The sequence below is a fragment of the Anopheles cruzii genome, chromosome 2 (genome assembly GCF_943734635.1).
Source record: "Anopheles cruzii chromosome 2, idAnoCruzAS_RS32_06, whole genome shotgun sequence".
NCBI classification, from domain to species: domain Eukaryota; kingdom Metazoa; phylum Arthropoda; class Insecta; order Diptera; family Culicidae; genus Anopheles; species Anopheles cruzii.
In genome coordinates, this window is record NC_069144.1 from 26,644,865 (window position 1) to 26,656,926 (window position 12,062).

The window sequence follows — 12,062 nt, forward strand, 5'->3', positions numbered from 1 at the left end:
AGTGTCACATAACCGTGAACACGGCTATAAATAACACCATCGAAGGCGTCGCCGTCGTCGAGACGTTGTTGACAACGCGGTAGCCACCTTTGATTGCGATTGCACGGAGCTCAAGCATCGTAATAAGACATGATGGCTGACATGATGGCCCGACTGAAGCCCGACTTCACAATAAATTGTAAAATATAATTTCTTAATTTACAGCGGACACCTAGGGAGGAAGCCACGGCGCAAATTTTGATAGTATGTGCAATTTTGAGGCATGTTTGGACAATATTGTAAGGAAGCTAAAGAATGAACTTCTTTGAAAGCATAAAGGGCCGTTTACACGTTGCGATATATCGCAGCAATCCCTTGTATCCATTATTCGTAGCGATATATCGCAGCCAAGGTGGAGCGTCTACACGCCACGATGTATTCGTTGCGATTTGCAATCGCAGATCTCGGTGTCATGGAAACAGCCATGGAAGAAACACTGTGTTTGTCTGCCTTTGGATTGTGCGTTTCGGTTACAAAGCAAAAAATAGAACGTACCAAGAGTACTAATCGGTCACGGTGGTCAAGGGAATGGCTTTTAAAGCGAAGCCATTATTCTCACGTTAAACTTTTGCTTTAAAAACATTCAAAAAAACATGTCAAACCGCCATCAACACACGCGCACATGTCTATCCACCGTCAGCACACGCACACATGTATGGAGATTGGACCGAAATTGATGCTCGGCGCATTCAATTTTTTTGATCTGCCGATCTGGTCGTATACAAGCAATTTGTTCCTTTTTTCCTGTCTACACGTAGCGATATATCGTGGCAATTGGTTTCATACAAGGGATTGCTGCGATATATCGCAACGTGTAAACGGCCCTTAATGGCTATGGTGCAATTGATGCTAAGGTGCGAAATTGGCAAAAAAAAAACAATTCCTGAAAAAAGCATTTAATAGAGTAGAAGTACAGCGAAAGCAACATTTAATAAAAAGAAACAATTACCCAGCTTGCTCTACAACTTAAAACGATCGACAGATAAAACACAAATTCCTAGAAGCGTCAACCGGAAGGAGGATCCAATGCCAAATATGTTACGCGAAACGTTCGAAAGTCTGGCGGACAGTTTGCTTCCCGTTTCAGACCTTCGCGAACGAGGAACGAGGTTAGGGTTCGGTGCAACGACGGACACAACGAGACACAACAGCGAGAACAACGAATTGAAATGAGCGTCAGAAAAAGTGACGTGGTTTCAGTGAAAAAAAAGGAAAACCGTCATCAGCATCATCATTACCCGAAAGACGACCTGCAGCTCGTTGAAGTTCTTCTCCGGGAACGTTTCCCACGTGGCCGCCTCGTCCAGCCCGACGTCCGGATCGGACAGCATCGGTTCCGTCAGTTCCAGCTCTGGTGGCTCGTAGCCACTGCTCGCGTAATCGTTCTGCGTAAAGCCGATTTTCCCGAAAGCAATCGAAGCGGCGACAAGCGACGAAAATTTGAAAACATTAATGGTGAGAAAAAAGGACGACCCGCGCGCTGTGTGACACCCTTATTTCGGTGGGACAGTGTTTACGTGGGACAGTGTGTGTGTGCGTATTTATGACCATAAATGAAAAGAACCGGAGAAAGTTTTACATTTTGATTTTATCGATGGTCAATAAGCTTCCCCCTGGGACGACACCAACATTGAGCGATGGACGCAAGCATAAGTGATTGGTTGATGATCGGTACGAGAGTTTCATGATACGAAGATGCTTTTCACAGAGACCTCAAAGCAAACGTGTAACAGTGTTCCGATAACAGAAGAATGATTGTTGAAATAAACGAATGAAACAGTTAAATGATAAGCGCGGACAACGATTTGTGAATGTGCAGTGAGAAGTGAGTGTTACTGATTTTGTGCATATTAAAATCGCCTAAATAGTCGTGTTGTTAGTTCGTTTGTGTAAGGTGATCCATTTCAATGAGTGTGAGACTTATCATTTGCACTACTTTAAATTAGGCCCCCAGGAACAACATTCCATTTCGCTTCTTCAAACGTTGGCTCAAAGAAGACAATCAAATTACCATCAACGCTGGCGGAACGGATGATTTGTAAATGTCCCAAAGCGTTCGCCGGAACGATCAGATTCGGCGGGATAATCGATCACCACTTACGGCCACCCAGTTAATGCGAAGTGATTTAAGTGCGCTAGCTAGACTCGTGTCTCTGTATCAATGTTGAACCTTATCTTCCTTATCGTCACTTCGTCCGACCCGGTTCGGGGTAATTAATTTCGTTTGCCATCACCGGTCCGGCTTCGATCGAATGTGCAATTAGGTGGCTACTACTACTACTACTGCCACTGGTAGTATTACCATGGTTGTCGTCCCTTTAGAATGCCGGAAACGACCCGGCCACGGTTGCAGGTGAAGCAAACGACCACGGTGGACCACGACGACGGCAGCTGTCATTAAAAGCTCGTCCGGACCGTTGGACTCGAATGGACCGTCAGTCAAACGGGAAGGGTGGGAAGGCAGATGGGCTATTATGCACAGATCATAATCATCGTCAAAAGGCAATAGTGACTCGATACGGCAGCCTACGGGACCCTCCATCGGGCGTCGCTGTCGTCGGGACAGTAGTGTCATCATTGTAACCGTCATTATCGCCGCCATTGTCATCGTTGTCGTCGTCGTTGCCGTTGTCGTCGGTGCGGCCGGGAAAAGGATCTTTCGCCACCAACCACCAGGGGCGGGTGAGGACACGTCAATGTTTACCGACGAGACCAAAGTACCGCATCGGCGTCGGTGTTCCGTTTTTCTGACGTCCAAAGCACGCAGCAAACCTCATTCTCGAAGCCATTTCCCGGGCATTGCGCCGCTGGACAGCACACTGGCCGAGGAATCTCGGTGTTTCCACGGTTGCCCACGAGTTGATAAGTTACCGGACGCACGGCGGACACGGGCCAGTGTTTGGTGACTTACACATTGGCTTCTAGTGACTTATCAGGGGAGTCGCCGACGGTTAGGATGCAATATTCATTGGCGTAGAAGCCGGTTAGACGGCAGCGGCACGGTTGATGAACCTCAACCCGAAAGATGAAGTGAGCAAATTATTTTTTCTTCTCCACCCAGTCGGTTGGTCCGTGTGCCACGGCGGTCACGTGTCACATTCCGGGACGGATCGGCATTCATTCGCGGCCGGGAAAGAGAGCTTCCGCCTTCCGGATCATCGAACCGGAGCGGATTGCAGCAGTCCGGGAATTTGCATCAGCCGTTCGGCGGTCAATGGGGACGTCAGGCGCGTCGGGCTCGTGAATGAACATTTCCATTTTACATCGAGCACCGACAACGGCCCGAACAGTAGTTGGATTAAAATACGGAATTTGACATCTTATCAGCCCGGAAGTAACGAGAGACAGGCGAGCGCACCGTCCCCGCACTGTGTTGACTGCAGACGGTCATGAAATTTCTCGCCCGTTATTTTGAGAGTGGAATTGGATGAGATTGTACACAGGATGTAATCCCTTCGAAGTAAGTAATCTCTCGGCCACATGGTTTTTGGTAGTCAACTTCCACCTCAAAAATTGGATATCGTTTGAATGCCCTTCAAATGGGGTTCAAATCACGCAGCCTGGTTCATTCGCGCGGTGGGCAAATAAGTTTTTAACTTTATGCTGCTTTAACAACATTAAAAGCGTGTTTGAATAATGCAGCCCTCCGATGGCTTTACCGTGTTGTTTTGCATCAAACGCCTCGTCGTCTTGCGATTCCGGCCGTTTCCTAATATAACGGTGGGTGTGCGAGTGACTGGCGACGGAAAATCACGGCAATCGGCTAGCTGGAGCGTCGGTAGTCGGGCGAGCGAGGCGCAGCGGAATATATTATTCAGACCCCGGGTACAATGTTGGTTCAATGTTTCATGCTTTTGCCTGTGATTTCGGGGCCGCGACCAGCGCCGTAGGCTGGCGACGTCAGAGAGCACAGCCGAGGGAGTCGAAACCCGAAGCCGAATGCGTACGCCCGGTGAGCCGTCTGCCTCCACCAGCTGGCTGCTCTTCGTGTAAGCATTTTGCATAATTTAGCAACATTTTGTAATTAACGGCCAGCAGCAACCGGGCGGCAACCCTGGCCCGGGGTCTCTGTCTCTTTCTCGCTCAACTCTCGGGAATGGCCAACGCGTTGTTACGCTCAGGTGATTTATTTTGCCCGACAAAAAGTCCGCCGACACCGAGCCGGCCGGCTGGCTGAGGATCGGCCGGCTTTCTGGACCGGTAACGGGCGGCTTCCTTGAGCGGTGATCTCGCCCGCGCCCCACGCTGGAGTGAAATTCGAAGAATTTAAAAATAACTCATTTCGATGACGTCTTTCGGGTAGTGTTTGGCTTTGTTGGCTTTGGGTGGCTGGTCTTAAAGAGCCTTGTGGTGCAGACAAAAACATCTGCCGCACCAGGACCTGTAGGATGCGTCAGCTACATTTCTTCCTACGGCCGGGCGAAATGTTTTGCTTTAATTAAGAACCGTTCGGTCCTCGGTGGGGGGTCTGGGCTCTTCTAATTACTTCCGGACGTATGCGAAGGTGGACCACCGGTGCGAGGGCCACCGTCCGAGTTGGTCATCCGGAAAATGACTTCCCTTATCATAACACCAACTATCGCTACGACCAATATCCGGGCGTATCAATCTTTCGCATTGCGCCCTCGGTTCTCCGGTGTTCGTGCGCACGTCGATGGAGGCGCCTGGTGGTGGTCGAGAAAAATCAAGATCCTACCGAGCGCCGGAGTCGGCCGTGGGCTTGCAGCATCGCCCAGCATGGAGTTTGTGGCCTAATTGAAATTCAACTGCCGTTTCTGTGCTGCTACTGCCCCGCTGCCGGTCGCTTTATCATTCAATTAATCAAACCAAAGAGTTTCTCTCCTGGCGGGCGGGGCGCGGCGGCCATACTTTATCTTCTTCACACTTGAGCCTCGACCGGCCGGTTGGCCGACGCCGGGATAAGAAGATAAGGCCTCGGAAGACGACGGCGAAGGAGGACGAAAAAATAAGTGCCACCACATGGCATAAATAAACGCACTAAAACTTTAGTCCGCCATCGCCGTCGTTCATCTCCTGGGAAAATTTGTCACCGCACGAACGGGGAAACGGAAGTAGCGGCGGACGGAAAAGTGTACAACATCAATAACATCCGACGGTAAATCATTTGCTGGTGATGCTGGTGAGCATTTAGTTTTTTTTTGTTTGTGTTTCCTCCGGTGCCTAGGCTTCATCGCTCATTACTTAATGAACTGAGAGGGAGGGAGGGAGAGAGAAAGAGAGAGAGAGCGAGAGAAAGGGAAGCAACCGGAACACGCGGAGTGCTGGGCATAGCAATTAATTACCAGAGTTGATTGAATTATTCATCACCGAAACATGACAGACTACACTTTAGTGAGAGAGCGAGAGAGAGATCGGGAGGATGTTACACGTGCTGTACTATATCAAAAATATGTCCACCATCTGCATAAGAAAAACAATCACGGATGGATGCTTCCGTTTCAGTAACACCGTCCATGATACGTTATTTTTTACGAGGTGAGGCATTTGGCGTTCTTGAACACCAACACCAAAGTGTGTAGGTTTTCTGCATTACAACACATTAGGCCCGGACATGATAATTACAACGGCGAGATGACAGGCTTGGACCATTTTAACGCTGCTCAACCTCTCTTTTGGCATTCGGTCTGGTTTAAACTACGGTCTAAAACTTGAGAATCGGGGTTTTTTTTTTCAAAGAAAATAAATGTCTATAACATTGAAACGAAAAATTTTATTTTATTGAAAGTATGTGCCATCACTAGATATACATTACTCCTGCCTCTCTGCTAAATCGTGGATTCCCAGACGAAAGAATTCTTCGTCTTTTTAAGCAAACTAATTAGTCATCCAATTTCGACTTCCTCGTAGGAACCGAAGTGCTGCTTAGCCAATACGTGTCCCATCGATGAAAACTTTCTGGTGCCATCAGAAAGTGCTTTTTTGGTATCCTCCGATCCTTTGTTAGAAGTCAAAATCGCCATTTTAAAAATTTTTAAACCACTCAAAGCACTGGGATCTTCCAAAAACAAGCCCAGACAAGCACTTGATGCGATTCTGTAGCAGTTTTCTTCAGCAGGTAGCAGAAAAATTATGATCCCCGCAAAACGTCATTTTCACGCACAAATGTTGATATGGTCTACCCTTCCAAAAATCGGTTGCAAACTAAATTAATTTTTTTTTCACCTAAAATACTTTGCATGGTGTCTAAGCAGGTCATCTGAGCCATCTGTTCAAAAATTCGATTCTCAAGGTTTAGAAGGAACCACTACCTATGGGGTCGTCAAGTCTCAACCGACAGCTTCTTTGTGTCTCTTTCATTTGAGGCAAATTGTTTCAGAACGAAACAGAATCCTTGTTCGTTCGACCAACACTCCAGTGCCAGAGCCAGGCCAAACGGTCATTCGCCGAACGGACGGCAGTGATCCGAATTTCCCGTCCGGCTAAATAGTTTTGCCCGGAAAAGCGAACAATCCACAATTGTCCGCCGGGGGCATATGGGAACCGTTCCAAAAGTCCCCAGTTTCAACCGAAGCCATGGGCAACCCAACCTGCCATCCATTTTGCAGGATTCCGCGACCGGCGTACGACTTTGTGCCGAGATTCTGTTTTCCAGCGTGGGGTCCGGTGTCCTGGGGGGGGAACCACACTCGGCACCCGTTGCCACTTGGTGGGGGGTGCTTCGAGACCAACAGCAGCTCAGTGTCGCGCTCCGTGCATTAAGGCTCAAGGCTCGCGCACAGTAGGCCAATCGGATGACCCGACCCGACGTGAACACGTTGGGGTTGCGAGCTTCATTTTAGGCATAAAAAAGGTGGTGAAAATGGAACAGACAACGATGAAAAATTGGAAAATCAGCGTTCCGTTACTTAGAGCACGAGCGAGAGAGCCAACCCCGTGCGACTGGATCAAAGGACGACGCCCCGACTAATTCGAGAGAGAGAGAGAGAGAACCCCTGCCGATAGGCACCGGCGGCGACGGTCTCGTAGCCCGATTTTCCACCATTATTCCGGGCTTGCCCTGTTCGCTACGGTTCGCTAAAATCGAAAACCCATCTCCGTGGGCCCGCGAGGGCTGGATAGGCCAACGCGCGGCACCTGTTAGTCGCGCCGAGGCGTTTTTCACCCTCTCCAAAGACTGCTGCGGCTTAGGTAGCCCTCGAAAAAGGATTATCACTTTATGAACCTAATCCCCGTGTGCGTCAGTTTGCCCGGGGCTTTCCCAGGAAAAGCCGGGAGTCAAAAATTATGAGACCGCCCGTGCAGTTTTGCTTGCAGCACCGTCGACACACCGGCCGGTGGTGCTTTGATGCGGCGCATAATGTAGCGCCAAAAGCTGCGACCAAAGTTACGCCCTAAGCTCTCCCACCGTTAAATCCAACGAAAACTAAGTTCCGGAAAATATCAAAATGAACGGGCGGCCGTTTTTTAATCCCGCCCGGCCGCCGGCCGGATCGGAGTAATCGGCTAACCGCAAAAGTTATCCCGCGAAGTACCCGTGAAAGTAGGAGACAAAAAAGACCCGCCAGCCCCGACCAGATGACAACAGATGGCGCCACTACATGCTTCAGTGGCCGATGAGCGAAGCCAGCATTCCGGTGAGTGCAACGGTAAGTACTACCAAAAGAGTGAGGGCGACAGAGAGAGATAGAGAGAGGGAAGGAAAAGAGAAACAGATCGAGTGTGGTGACCGATGACAGGAGCGGCAGCAATGATTAATGGTTGCTCGGGGTCACCGCTAGGCGGCGCGGTATCGGACGGTAAAATGTAGGCCATGCTCTGTGTGGATGATGTCGATCGGATATGCGCGGTGGTGACTAAGTATGTGCGCCCCTTGTCTGTGTGACTTGCGTGTTCGATGGACGGAAGATGAAAATAAAACAAACTCCAACAAAACAAAGGATGCACAGCACACACACACATATATCGGTCGTTCGGTCGGTCGTAATTATCGGACAATCCGTACACGCGCGCTACACATGCAGCCCTCAAAAAGTCAGGGATTACTGCGGTCTACGGATTTCGTACGAGCCCACGACCGAAAACGACCACGCACAACATCAACCCCCGTCCCCAACGCCCCAGCCCTCGGTGGCCTACCTGGAACAATGGTTGATCGATTTTCGCGTTCGCCGGGATTTGCACCTTGTACATCTTCTGATCGAACTCGGGCGCATGGTCATTAATGTCCTCCACCTGCACGACGACACGCGTCGTCGACGAAAGCTGCGGCTCACCGTTGTCCATCACCAGGACCTGTAATTAAAATGACGGAATGGCGGTTAGTATGGCGGCGGCAGCTGGTAACGAAAGACACCGGGAACCGGCGGGGAAGAACATTGGAAAATAATCTCCGCCTTGCTGGTCCGTGTTAGTCCGTGGTTGGTTGGTTGGTTGCGGACACCACGAGGAAAAGGATAAATTAATTTTTATACCGAATGATTAATGAGTGGCCGAGCCCTCCGGGCGTGCAAATCAGAACATCTCGGCCTCGGTGACGCGGGCGCGACGTATCATTCGCCTAGGACTTGCGAAGGACCATCGCCGGCGCCGTTTGAATGATGGCAGATTATTCGGGAACATTATGCTGCGGTGCTGGTGGTGGGCCGTGCCGACTTCTTTGTTGCGCCGTCAACCGCAGGACAACGCTGCTGCCGCCACGAGTGACGAGATCATTAAAAGAGCGCACCACCGGCGTCGAGCGCGTCAGTATCGTTCGCGCAAGGCGCATCCTTTTCACGGTCGTGGGCGTTTTGTTCCGTGAACGAGGCGTGAACGATCTCGAACGGAGAGTTTTGAGGTGGCTTCTCAAGAAAAGAGGTTCGTGCGAATGTTGTGCCAAATTAACGATAGGTCCCCCAAAATAATGGGACTCCATTAGCGAGCGTGACTCGCTTCAGTCGCTTATTAAATATGTGCCTGTTTTAAGAGCAAATGAGTGGAAAACAGCATAATGGAATACTTTCGTCAGTTGCCACGAAAGCCACTCTACTTGACGGGGGACATATTTTCGTGCCACATTTCTGCTAGCACTGGCGCCGCAGGCGGTTGGTTGTTCCTCAATAAAAACCTGAACTCAAAATAAGAAGAAAAAAAATCCGGTTTCCATGGCCAGGAGGAGCCGGCCGGCCCCGCAGGAAGTTAATTAATCTTCATACCGTTGTTACCGAGGCGAACTTAATTTTAATTTAGTCATCAGAAGCGATTAATGAATTCCAATGAAGTGTGTACGACGACGAAGACGACGACGATTCACGGCAGTCCCGTGGTTCCGGTAGCACCATCAAAGCGCCGACGTGCCGGTTGGTAAGGATAATGATGATGAAGAACTTTCGTCCCGCGGCTCCGCCCGATCTTGCCCGGGCAAGTGCGCATTAGTTAAGGATCGGAGCGATTTCCCTGTCTGAAATCGGCAAAGCGGTGGCTTTCCCGACTCAACTCAACCATGAATATACCGTCCGAGATTCCTAGTCGGACTACGGTGGCCAAAAAGTATCGGAAATTCACTTATCACTCGAAAAATCTTCTTAATAAAATCCAGGTCTAAGTTCTGTTTTGGGAAAAGCTTTCAACACATTCTTCGTTTCGGTTCCTATCTCAACTACCAGACCACGATAGCCGAAGACAACTGGTTCCCGTTAGTTTTTGGCCACAGTAGTGTGTTTGCTTCTTCGGTGTGCCATCGAGGAACTGGTTTTGGGTGGGATTTTTCCAAACACTTCTACGAACCTCGAGTATGTGCTCCGGTTGATTTTCACGGTCCAGCTTCCGGGCGGTGGTTGTAATCAATCCTGGAATGATACGAAAGCGAAGAGTTTTAGCGCAAAAAAGGTGTGCATAGTGTGTCGGATATTTATTTTGTGCTTCGCTGGCCGTCGGAACGTTACGGTCGAAGTGCTCTGAAAATAAAACAGCAACCGGTCACAACTAGATTTCCATCTGGAAAACCTGACTACATCGAGGGCTGTCGAGTGTGCCGGAGGAAAAAAATAAATAATTCATCGTCCAACGGTGCGCGGTGTCGGGCGCGCCTTCGGTTTTAGTTTCATTTCCATCCCATTTGCAATGCAATATAGCCGGGTGCGATCGAAGTTAGTCTTCGGATTTGGGTCCCTTTTCAGTTGCAGTTACTAGGCTCCAGAGCATCGAAATGTCCGAGCACACCCGGCAAGGCGGTTTCCGTTCTGGAGCCATTTCGGTACGAATTTTTCCACAGCTGCCCACTCTTTCTTCGTTCGTTTGCTTTCGAAATCGATCGGCGTCCAGGTGCAGACCGAAAGAACCACTCGCCTAAGCACGGAGGGATTTAATCAAAGACTTTTAACGAGAAAAAAATCCCAGCGAATGAAGCAATACCCTGCACAGCAGTGCGAAGAAGGTGGAAAGGATCCTGCTCGGGACTTCGGGGTTCGGTGGGTTGGAGCGTGTAACGATCAATCGACCGTAACACCGGTCGACAGAACCGATTCCGCTTCATTCCTCCGGCAGACCGGGCAGTAGCAGCGCAAGGATCCTGGCGTAGTGCTTGTTAACCACAGTGCAAAACGCCAGTTGATGGATTCTCGCTCTCGCCGGCCCACTACTAGCCAGACGGGTCCTTGAAGTGACTGGAAGCACCTTTACGGTGCCCTCCGATGCACAAGGACGTAACGGAGCCTTCCCTTGCAATTAACCTCAACCTTTCGGTTCTTCCGTCGCTCCGTTTGGGGTTCTTCTGTTTGCCCTTTCGAAGGCCAGCAGATAACGTCTTCATCGAAATCGATTGTTGCGCAGAGTTCAGACGGCTTTCGTAAGACAACAGAGTCCAAGCCATGCACCGGGCAAACCGGAACCAAGCAGTGTCGATCAATATTTCGAACGCATTCCCACGGTGACTTTTATGGGACGATAATTGAATTTTAAAAATGCAGTTCTTCTGCACCGCTCGAGTAACGGTCGCCCGGTCGGAGTCGGACGGTAATTAAAACCGACTGGTCGTAAATTTCCTCGCCAACTAACTGCGTCGTCCATCGTGACTTCCGTTACCGTGAACATCGTGAACGTTCGCTTACCGCTGGTGCCGTTGATGGCAAAGTAACCCTCCGGATTGCCGGACGTGATGCGATAGGAAATCTGCTGCAGCGGATCAATATCCCGGTCCTCGGCCACCAGCTGCAGGACTTTGACGCCCGCCGGACTACCTTCCTGCACCGACGGATAGTAGACGGCGTCCTCCGTGAGCGGCACATTGTCGTTTTCGTTCTGCACCTCGATGTACACCTGAAATGATCGAACGGAAATGTTCCTCTTAGCAAAATGCCTCGCTTTAGCGCTGCTTCGACCACTCACCTGTACGCAGGAATGCAACGGAACGCTGGCTTGGTCCTGGGCGCAAACGGTTAGCCAGTAGCTGGGTTTCGATTCCAGATCCAGCGTTGCCATTGTGCGTATGGTTCCTGGAAAGAAACACGAGCAGCATTGTTATTGACACTGTAGGCTAAATCGAAAATTACCACAAGTGGTCGTTACGAGCGAATCAATAGCCCCAGCGATTCTCTTGAAACAGTCAATTGAAATCGAACAAATAATTGATGGTCCCAGGAAGTTTAATCAAAGTGGAATGAATTTTAGTTGCGAATGATTTCTGGCAAGTTTTATTTAATACCCAGTTTGCAAATGAATTGTGAATAACCCGCAACCCGCAAATGGCTCGATTCTATTGCAAAATCATTTACCACACCATAAAACGTTCATGTAATCTAATATAACGGGTCGTTGTATAAATCATTAATGCGCGAGAAAACACAATAAAAATATGCTCAAACCAGTACAGTGTATTGCCCGACTCGTTTTTTTGTTGCTATCCTTCAGCTTCCAGATGAATTCCGCTTAACCACGCGAACCACGCAATAGCTGGGTGCCCGCCGTATAAAAGGATCCTTTCCGCCGCCGCCGCCGTTCTCGGGGACGTTACAATAAAATTACCATCATCACTTGCAGCACCATTAACTTGCCCACAAATTTCTTCTACTAAGAAATGATGATCT

At 49.6% G+C, this 12,062-nt stretch overlaps 1 protein-coding gene across 1 annotated transcript in view; it reads right to left on the minus strand.

Moving 5' to 3' along the window:
• The window catches only part of LOC128277401 (fat-like cadherin-related tumor suppressor homolog), a 78,333-nt gene that overhangs the window by 33,833 nt on the left and 32,438 nt on the right, over positions 1–12,062 (minus strand). The window contains exons 3-7 of the mRNA XM_053015855.1: positions 11,365–11,471; positions 11,088–11,295; positions 9,766–9,827; positions 8,137–8,292; positions 1,278–1,424 (exon numbers count right to left, since the gene is read on the minus strand). Coding sequence (XP_052871815.1) covers positions 1,278–1,424; positions 8,137–8,292; positions 9,766–9,827; positions 11,088–11,295; positions 11,365–11,471 — 680 coding nt within the window. The remainder of the gene's footprint in view (positions 1–1,277; positions 1,425–8,136; positions 8,293–9,765; positions 9,828–11,087; positions 11,296–11,364; positions 11,472–12,062) is intronic.